The 10,130-nt window shown below is 53.5% G+C and overlaps 1 protein-coding gene across 10 annotated transcripts; it reads left to right on the forward strand.

Moving 5' to 3' along the window:
• On the forward strand, positions 1 to 9,994 carry PHOSPHO1 (phosphoethanolamine/phosphocholine phosphatase). 10 transcript variants are annotated; one of them, XR_003254520.1, is made up of 6 exons: positions 2 to 309; positions 1,248 to 3,308; positions 4,391 to 4,498; positions 6,501 to 6,616; positions 7,587 to 8,404; positions 8,890 to 9,994. XR_003254520.1 is itself a non-coding variant. In XM_026071821.1 (6 exons), the coding sequence occupies exons 5-6, from the start codon at positions 6,572 to 6,574 to the stop codon at positions 8,346 to 8,348; spliced, it is 807 nt and encodes a 268-aa protein (XP_025927606.1). In that variant the 5' UTR covers positions 2 to 309; positions 1,248 to 1,565; positions 3,206 to 3,308; positions 4,391 to 4,498; positions 6,501 to 6,571; the 3' UTR covers positions 8,349 to 8,739. The 10 variants fall into 10 exon arrangements, 9 of the variants coding, with proteins under 9 accessions (XP_025927613.1, XP_025927606.1, XP_025927607.1 ...); XM_026071821.1 differs by lacking the exon at positions 8,890 to 9,994 and having other exon boundaries at positions 1,248 to 1,565; positions 3,206 to 3,308; positions 7,587 to 8,739; XM_026071822.1 differs by lacking the exon at positions 8,890 to 9,994 and having other exon boundaries at positions 3,206 to 3,308; positions 7,587 to 8,739.
• The last annotated feature ends 136 nt before the right edge of the window (positions 9,995 to 10,130 follow it).

Genomic DNA, 10,130 nt, shown 5'->3' on the forward strand with positions numbered 1-10,130 from the left:
GCGGCAGCGCCCCCGGAGGGGCGGCACCGGCCCCAGCCTGCCCCCATTCACGGCCGAGGCGCCCGGCTGCCCGCTCAGCCACCGGCACCGGGCGGCACCGGCCCGGTGAGCTTGACCCGGCGGGGCTGGAACCGGCAGGTCCCGGCCCGGGAAGGGGTCTGCGAGCACCGACCGCGCGTGGCCCTGCACCGGGCAGCTGGTACCGGTACCGCGAGGTCCCGACCCGTGCAGGCGCCTCGAGGACCGGCCACCCGTGAGCCGGTACCGGGAGGTCCCGACCCGTCCAGGCGCCTCGAGGACCTGCCACGCGTGAGTCCGCGCCGGGCAGCTGGTGCCGGTACCGGGAGCGTCGCGGGGCAGCGCGCGGGGGGCGACGGTGCCGGTGGCAGCACCGGGATGCGGCGCAGCAGGGAGATGCTGTCGGTGCCAGCGGGCCGGAGGCGGCACCGGCACCACCCTTAATTAAATATACCCGGGCGATTCGCCCGCAGCTGGCGGTACCGGTACCGGGGACGGTGCCAGCACAGGCGAGGCRGTCCTGGGATGCATCCACGCAGCCCGCGGTGCCGGTACCGACGGGTCCGGGGTGGGCTGGCACTGCGGCGGGAACGGAGGCCCTTGGGCAAGGATCCAGAAGTCGATATTGGAAGAAAAGTTTGGGGATGTGTCACAGCTGGCAGCCGGGCGGCCGAGCCGCCTGCGAATCCTGCATCCCTGGCCAAGAGCCAAGGGCTCCTCTGGTGGATCCGCTTTCTCCTTCCCCATCACCCCCGTCTTGGCTCTTGCGCTCTGGATGTACCGCTGGCATCGCTGCCCTTCCTCCCACCCATCCCGGTCCGGAGGAAAAACCCCGGCAGCATCCATGCCCACCTCCTGCTCGTGCTTCTCCTTGCTTTCCCTTATCCCAGGTGAGAAACGTTTCACCAAACAAAACCTCTCCCAGGTCTCAGCCTGGGATAAGGAGAGGAACAAAGATACTCTTGAGATACCTCAAACACAGTGTTGTGACAGCTCGTCTCCCCGGTTAGTTGCTCCCGGTAGATCAAGTACTATATAATACAAAATCCGGGATTTAGGTAGAGAGAAGCGTTACGGATTTTAAGGCTTCAGTTTCCTTCCCGTGCACCTATCTGCCGTATTTGTTCCTCGGGGGGGTTTCTGGGTCAGCCATGCTGTGGGACTCCCACAAACCAGCTGCCATCTGGCCTGATTTTTTTTTCCTTTTTTTTTTTTTTTGTCTGTAACAGACATTTCAAACTGTACCAGATCCTTAAGAGAAAGATCAACAGCGAATGCTAAATTTAGAGGCTGAATCCACGCTACAAATTAAGATCAGTCCCATAAAACAAAACGCATGCATGCACACGCAGAGATTCGCAGTGGGAAAACAGGGAACGGGAGCTCGAAGTACAACGAGCAAAAATGGCTTTTAAGGTAGCCTGCAGGAACCGCAGCCCTGAAGGGCAAGGAATACCTGCTTAAAATGGAACCCGTTTGATAAAATGCCTTCAGGCACCTACAACGCTCCGGTTGCAGCACTTTGGGGGCCAAACGACCTGTATGAGGTGGGTCGCAAAGCGGAGCGAGAAGACGTTGAGTCTCCCTGCCCTGATGTCTGTTGCAAGAGCCCTTGGTCTTCGTAACGCTGCGTTTCCCTTCCCGTCAGACAGGAAAAAAAATAAACAGCAATAAAAAAAAGGAGACATCTTTATAACCTAAGCTGACCTGGAGCAGTTATAACGTCAGCAAATCTCGGTGCGGGGTGGGACAGGTCTCTGCCAGGAGGAAGCTGCTCGCGGGGAGTCGCGGTCGCGGTGCCTCGTCCCAAAACGGCCCCGGGAAAGTTAGTTTTGTCCCAGGAGCAGCAGGTTTCCCATCGCTTCCGTTGGGCTCCTGCTGAAGGAGTTCAGGAGGAAGCGTTCGGTGGGATCCGCAGCTCTCACGGACGCTCGGATCCCGGAGGCCGCTGGGAAGCGTCACCCGGGCTGTGCGGGAGCGAGGAGCACCCGGGGCCGGCGGGGAGAGCGAGGCCTCCGCGAGCCACCGCGGGGACGGGGACGGGGACCCCCGTGCGCTGGCTGCGTTCGGGTCGTTCTGGAGCCTGAAGCCCAGGTCCGTGTCAGCATCCCCTGCTCCAAACTCCGGTGTTATTTTATTTGTTTTAAATTTGCTTATCAGCTTCTGCTTCGGTAGCTATGTAAAAATGCGGGACGTAAGCAGGTCTTTTTCTATTCCAGGAGCAGCAAAATTGTCTAATGATATTAATGATACCTAATGATGCTGATGCATGTGACACTGGGCAGAGAGGGATTTTTTCTCCTAGTTTGCTTTGGGGGCAACAGGAATCTACCCTCAGTTTTTCTTTTAATGCTATTCTCAGGGGTGAAGCGACAAGTTTGCCAAAGGTTCATGGTTGGGTTTTGAGTAAAAACGGGCGTGTTGTGAGCACCAGAAACATAAAGTGGTTTGCTGAGTTTAAAAAYGTCAAAAATGGGAGCTTTGCATTCCTTGCCGGAGCAGAGCCGCTCGGGGCTGGGAAGCGAGCGCGGGGTTGACACGACTTTAATTTTCCTCCCCGCAATCCCCGAGCAGCCCAGAAAAGCTCCGGCTGGTGCCAGCGGGAGCCCTGGGCTCCCAGGGTGAGCCGGGAGCTGCRGGGCCGGTGCCAGCCCGCGGGAGACGCGGTGTGTTTAGCGGCCAAAAGGAGCTGCCGATGGCGGGGAAACGCCTGTTCCCTGTGACGGCTGCGAACGTAGGGCCCAATCCTGCCAGGAGGGTGCGTGAATAAACCAGGTGCTGCCCTGAATACGGCCAGGCACGTGCTGAACTCGCTACGGGATTAAGCCCTAAATCGGCAAGAATCACGCGGCGGCGGCCAGTCCCTCCGAACGCCCAGCGATAACCGATCTGCAGCGATAAATCGGGGCGGGCAGCATTGCTGGGATGCAGCCTTTCCTCCCAGCACCTCCTCAAGGCAGGAAAATCCTCTAGGATGCCTAGAGGTCCTGCTTGAGGGGACGAAAACACCAAGATTTGGGGGATAAACCGCTTCTACCCTGTAAAATTATTATCTCTCGGTGAGACAAGCAGCTCACCGCTTCTGCCGGGTGTTTTGCCCCTCATCCTCAGTTCAAGTTGTTTGAGCCTTTGTGTTTTATGCGATTAATGAGCAAATCTCTGTTTTATTTTCTGTTTCAATATTCAGGCTTTGAATAATGTTAGGAAGTACGGCCACTTTTATTTTATTTTGGAGGGACTCCCTTTTTTACAGAAGGTGGAAGGACGTTCTGCCGGGAAGCAGCCGTTAGGTGAGTCATCTCCACGTATAAATAGCTCTGGTGGGAGCGCGAACGAGACTCGGTTCTTCGCTGAGCCACAAGGTTGAAATTCATTGCTGGATTAAAAAAACAAAAAAAACTCTTGGCCGCGCTCGTGCCAGCCCAGGCTGGTGTCACGCAAGCCTGTCCCCACCTCGGCCCCGGGTTGCATCCCACTCTTTGCCCATCCCCTGAATCCTCTGCGCCTCCATGGCCCGCCGGGGAGGAGAGCACTCGGTGCCGGCCGGCTAAAGGTTGCGATACTAATTGCATAACGGGTTTGCTCGGAAACGGCGCCTTGGGAAGACAAAATGGGCTTTGCTTTCATTTTTCGGATGCTTCCCGGTTCGTGTGGCCCACGGCGGTGGTTTGGATGCGTTGCAAGAAGCAGCTGTTACTGCCACTTGGCCGCTTGCTCTCCGGCCAGAACGGCCTGGGGACCGAGTCCGGGGCGAAAGAAGGACGAAACAGCATCCGTGCTAAGGACAGGATCTTCTCTGCAGGAAGGCTGTCGATGAGAGCTGGCCCCGGGTGCTCAGGGCTGTATTTAATGGGTAAATCAGGGCTGAGAGACTTGCTAAATATTTCATCTCCCCTCTGATCATCCTGCTCGGGGTTTGACGTGGCTGGGACCAGACCTCGGGCTGCTGCAGCAGCAGTCTGGGTTTTCGGAGCTGTGTTGGAACCGCGGTTTAGCCTGTTTGTCTTTAGAGGAAGAGCACTGCTTTAGTAGAATAACTCCTAATTCTGGTATCTCGCTTTTCAGTATCATTGGGAAAAAACAGCGTGTAGGGAAAGGAGGTGACTTGCCCAGCGTCATCCTGAAGGCCAGTAGTAAGAAGTCCCATCCCAAACCTTTATTCGCTAAATACCACTGACTTAGGTTTTATTTCTCCTTCATATCTAAGAGGTGCAAGTGTAGATGCAATTAACGGCGGTGCTGGGGATGGCTGAGCTCGGGCTGGAGCGCAGTAGGCATCTTGGTTGAAGTGTGGAAGGGAAACTTGGATCTTCTGCCAGTAAAAGGCAGCAACAAGCACGAGGCTGATTTCACAGAATAGCATTTTCCTTAGAAATGCCACCAAAACCAGGAGGATGGCCTCACTCTCCCCCCGTGATCACTGTCCTGTTCCCCTCAGCGCTGACCTGTGCTCCCGAACTGCTGGGTCCGGAGAAGCAAGGTATCTAACTAGAGCAAAGAGTGGGATGTTTCGTCTGCCCCAAACGTTTYGTTTTCGAGCCGGCCAGATTGCGTATCTGACCCTGGCTGCGGGCGCTCCAGAGGCGCCTGTATCGCAGGCAAGCTGCGATTCAGCCCCTTGGCTGAAAGCCGAGGGCTCATCCGAGGCTCTGCAGAACAACGGATAGACGTTCCTGGAGCGTCGGCYGTGCAACGCCGAGAGCTGAGATCCCAGCTTGTCCGGCTCAGGAGCAGCTGGAATTGTCCCCGATGGAGGGACAGATGGCAAAGGTGCTTCCTTGAGACCAGAGTGAGGTCTGGGAGGTGGGAAGCAAGTGAAGAGCCTGCAAAGGGCTTCACACGTGATCTGGGTGGTTAAGGGCTGTTTCAGCCCTCGTGCTGTTCATCTCTTGAAGGACGCAGAGCTAAAAATGAACCGAAACGACTTTTCTCCAACTCATAGGTCAGTTCTTTATATATGTAACAAAACTTTAATTCATGAAAGGTGACTATGTGCGAGGTGTTTTGGGAACTTCAGAAGAAAAGTGCTAAAGAGACTTAAGAGGAAAAAAGATTGCTCTGGATGTCTGTGTTTGACCTAATCTGCCCATGCTCAGGAGTTTGAGATCCCTTCCGTTAGCCTTTTCTGTTTTGCAAGGTGCAAAAAAAAAATATTAGGCCCAGGAAAGCTTTTTCAGAAGAGAGATTTGCTTCCCTAGCCACGGCATCTCTTATAGAGGCCCGTAACTGCTGTTCCCTGGGGGTTTGTCCAGCCGCTCAGTGCTCTTTCGTTGTGCTTGTGCGATGGTATCATTAATGCCTCCTTTTTCACCACGGACACCTCCTTAGAATATAGTGAAAAAAAAGAAACATGAAAGAGTAATTGTAATTTTTTTTTTTTCCATTTCTCTTGGTTTGGATCTGAAAACCAAGGTGGCTAATTTTACTTCCAAGCTGGGTGTAGCGTTATGTGGTTTCAAAAAATGTCTGCAAATAAACATTGTTTTTGATGGATACTTTTACAAAGAAGTAAATCCTGTCTGTTTGGAAGGTTCCACAAAAAGTCACTTTTACAATGTTTCAATGGGGGGGATTTCATTTTGAGTGGCCACTTCCTTTTGCATTGCGATATTCTTGAATTGCAGTTGTGTTTTATTATTTTTAGCAGATTCTGGAACTGTTTGTGGCCAAAATAGTTTGTTGCTGGGTTTAAAATGAGACAAATCCAAAACAAATCATCTGCAGATGGAAGATGCTTCTGTTGTGATGATGATGACCAAAAAATCATTGAAATCCTCTTAGCCCCACCTAAGCTGAGGTCCCAGTTTCTCCAGATCAGCGACTCCAAGTTAAAATTTCACGTGTCCCGCTGTATTATTCCTCCTGCTAAATGTCTGCCTGAGTTTCTAGCAGGGCTGAGCTGTGAGGCTGGTATTTCGAGGAGCTTTCTCCATCGCTCTGTTTTTATCACTATGGACCACAAGAGGTCGGCAAAAATTCAGGAGAAATCTGTGCGCTGCCTCTGCGCCAGGGTGCCTGCCTGGCACATCTCCTTCCCTGAAGCTGCCCGTGCCATGGTTTTCTTGCCAGAATAATTACTCTGTTTAAAAAAAAAAAAAAAAACACTAATTATACTGGAACAAAATCAGGGCAATTTTTGGAGGAGGGCATCTGTTGCAGGGGTTCATTCCAGAGCAATCCTGCAGGTTCATTCTCGCACAGCAAACGCTGGGCGTTCGGAGGAGTTAAGAGGGATCAGAAGCGTTAAACAGTCTCTGCCCCCTCCCCCTGCTCTCTATAACTTTAATTCTTCGGTTCCTGGTACAAAAGGTCACGAGCTTGGAAGTCGAGGACTTAAAAAGGCAGCGTGTCCCCTCCGCGGGAGGAGAGCAGGAGCTGCGTGTTCGAAACTGGGCTGATGGTTGTGATTTTTTGATGCAGTACCCTGAGGTGGGAGCAGGGGGAACACCGTGATTAACCAAAATTACCCTTGTGGTTTGCAGTGATGAGACCACCCCAGAGAGAGCCTTAAACAGTAACTTCAGGAAAGCAGTGTGTGGAGAGTGATGTTAAAATGAAAAGGTGCTGTGAGGGTGTTGGGCTGCCATGCCTGTTTAAGGTTAGTGCACTTCTCAACTCCTCTTTTGCCCTCTTTGAGCACGGATGTCTCTTCTCAGCTTTAGGAAGCAGAAATAAGGCCCTGATCCTGCAAATCTCTTAGGGCGCCCGCGAGAGCTGCGGGGAACGAGCAGGCACTCCTGGGCGCAGAGCTGGGCGCGCGGCGAAGGCGCAGGCAGGATCTGGGCTGCTACTTTCCGCTCTCAGCCCAAAGAGACCAGCTCAGCCCTGGGAAGCTGGGTTGGGGCTCTTCTGCTGTCACTCCTCCTCTCAGGAGTCTGCAGTACACAGCTAAAAACCCTGAACATCCCTCCTGGGACAGTTCTGCGGATATTGGCTCCCCGGCTTGTGTCCGTGCATCCTGCTGGGAGCCTGGCCCAGAGGGAAATTACGCCAAGGTGATGGAGCAAAAATTGAGCTGCAAAGTCTTTTCCTTGGGTGATGCCTCTGGTGGGAAGCCTGAGCTTGTCCTCGAGGTGGGAGGCCTGTAGAGCTTGCAGCGAGGGGGTTTGCAGAGACACAAGCACAAATAGCTTTTCGCCAGTGTGCTGAACACGGAGACAAGAGCCGGGGTGGGGGGAGCAAACTGCCACGAGGACCCTTCCAGCACAAAACCGCACCTTAAGGTCGCGCAGCCCTCGCTTCGCTTGCGAGGACAGGTACAGCGGTCGCTTGGCAGAGTGACTCTCTTGGCTGCAGCAACGGGATTAGCAATGACAAAATGATCTCTTTATAGGAAGGATAAACGTCTTATGGTCGGGGCCGAGGTACATCAGGAATGGATTAACCTCTCCCCCCCCACAGCTAGGCTAAAAAGATAAATGGGGACAGACAGACGGTGGTAATTTATCTAAGTAGCATTGCTTGGCAGAGTTGACAGCCTCTTGCTCTTGTTGCGTTTGCTGCCCTACCTGTGCCTGGGGCTGAAGTGTCCTGAAATAACTGATGGGCCTTATGCTTTCAACTTGCAGGGCGTTGGTATGGCCAGCCCTCGGCCTCCAAAATACCTCCTCATCTTCGACTTCGATGAGACCATTATCAACGAGAACAGCGATGACTCGATCATCAGGGCCGCACCAGGGCAAGAGCTTCCAGAACATATCCGCCAAACCTTCCGCGACGGCTTCTACAACGAATACATGCAGCGCGTCTTGGCCTACATGGGGGACCAGGGAGTTAAGATGGGGGACTTCAAGACTGTCTATGAGAAAATCCCCCTGTCCCCTGGCATGCCAGAGCTCTTCCAGTTCCTCTCCAAGAACCACGAGATGTTTGAGATCATCCTCATCTCTGATGCCAACATGTTTGGCATCGAATGCACTCTGAGGGCAGCTGGTGCCTACTCCCTCTTCCGCAAAATCTTCAGCAACCCGTCTGGCTTTGACAAGAGGGGTTACTTTACCTTGGGGCCCTATCACAGTCACAAGTGCCTTGACTGCCCGGCCAACATGTGCAAACGTAAAATCCTAACAGAGTACCTAGGCGAGAGAGCCCAGGAGGAAGTGGAGTTCGAGAGGGTCTTTTACATTGGTGACGGTGCCAATGACTTCTGCCCTTCTGTGACTTTGACTTCAAGTGATGTTGCTTTCCCACGGAAGGGCTACCCCATGCACCAGATGGCCCAAGAGATGGAGAAGAAGCAACCCGGAGCCTTCCAGGCCACTGTCGTAGCCTGGGATTCGGCTACAGAAGTTGCCCACTATCTYCAGGAAGTCCTCAAGAAAAAATGTTGAGGATGGCTGAAAAGAGACTTGCTTACTATAAGCAGCTGGGAAAGGGAAGTTCAGGGGTAGGTCCCCTACCTCGCACTCATCTGGCACTGCTTCTCGCTCAGACTCCGATTCCTGGGTTCCTTCCCTTGCCTTCTTCCCCTTTCTCTCAGCCAGCCTCCCTTTTTCCCAGTTACTCTAAAGCACTTTCTCTAGGCCCCACTTCTCCTTACCCTTGATAATGAGATGAAGTCTCCTCTATGCAGCTAGGACATCTACTCAAGCGTGGGTGTTTGGCAACACTAATTTCCCCCCCCCCCCCCTTTAGACTTCACAAGAGCAATTCTTAAAACCAGAACCCAGCTCTCCTGTGGGCTGGGCCATGCACATGTTTCCTTTTGCCTTGACCCCCCCCCCCCCCGAACCCAGCTCTCCTGTGGGCTGGGCCATGCACATGTTTCCTTTTGCCTTGACCCCCCCCCCCCCCAAGCACCTTGCATCTCCTCCATTGCTTACTCCTCCCTTAGCTCCCTTATGGCCTCTCTCCTCCCTCTGATCCCTACAGGCCAAGCCAGGATCTGCTTACTGTTGCCTTGAACCTGATTCTCCAAAAGCTCCTTGTCTCTTCAAGAGGCCACTGGAAACTTAATCCAGGAAGCTTCCGCAGATGTTGGCCCCTCTGGCTTGCGTGTTGCACCCCGCTTCAGGAGGGTCTCACCCGGCGTTTCACCCTTCATTTGGTGAGCTTCATGGGAGGACGATGTGAGCTCTGYGCTTGATTCAGGCCGGGGGCATAGGAGGATGCAATGGATTTAATTGTCTCTTAAGACTTTGTTCTCTGAAAAAATGTGAAGGGAATAACAGGAACCCTTTCGGAAAGGTGGTACCCTTGTTGCCCTTGGAAAACTTCCTGTAGGTCCCGTTCCCCTCCGCCCATTGCCAAGGCCATGTTCACGTTCAACGCATCCCAGCATGGATGCGCTTCACTGAGGAGGACACAACCTACCTTTGGCTTCCACTTTGACCTGCTGGTTTCGCTTCCAGGGCAAAGCTTCTCCCACGGCTCCGAAGCAGAGAGCTTCATTCCTCGCCTTGTGCCATTTGSAGCACTGGCTCCGAGCGGGGCCGCAACTTCCAGAGCTGCAGTGCCACGTTCCCCACTTGGGCGCCGTGGGTCTTGCTGTGTTGTATCCCGACATCCCTGTTACACCCRGGGGGGGATTTACCTCCTGGCCTGGTCGAGAGGTGCCGAAACTCCCAGCAGCTGGAGYGGGAGTTGTGGTGCTTAGCGCTTCTCCTGGCACCGGGTCGCTGGAGGATGAAACCCTCTCAGCCCTGCTCCCCTTTCCTGGGCCTTTGCAGTATTAATTGCCCCTTTTAATTGCACTCGGCAGGGGGTAGCTGCAGGATTTGCTGCTCTCGTGTTGGCTTTTCCYGGATTTATCCACAGCCTTAAGGGCCCCTGAGGGCGGCTTGTAACAATTCCAAAGTGTAGAAACCCTGACAGCAAATCTGAGAAGTAAGAAAATAACCAAAGCAGCCCTGAGTTTTTCCTCCTTTATTTCCTCCCCCCCCCCCAATCTTTGTTCTTCCTCCTCTGGACCCTGTTCAACTGTGTGGAACTTAAAGCCATGGAATTAAAAAAATACATATATATGTATATATATATATATATATATATATATATATAAAAGAGATACACAAGTTGTTTGTATCCAGGACATAAACCTGGGTGTGAAATGGCTGTCTGCACGGACCGTGCCCGGTGCTGTTCTTGCTGCGGTGCGTTGCGGGGGCCTGCGCCGG

The sequence above is a fragment of the Apteryx rowi genome, unplaced genomic scaffold (assembly GCF_003343035.1).
Source record: "Apteryx rowi isolate R43461 unplaced genomic scaffold, aptRow1 scaffold_331, whole genome shotgun sequence".
Classification (NCBI taxonomy): Eukaryota; Metazoa; Chordata; class Aves; order Apterygiformes; family Apterygidae; genus Apteryx; species Apteryx rowi.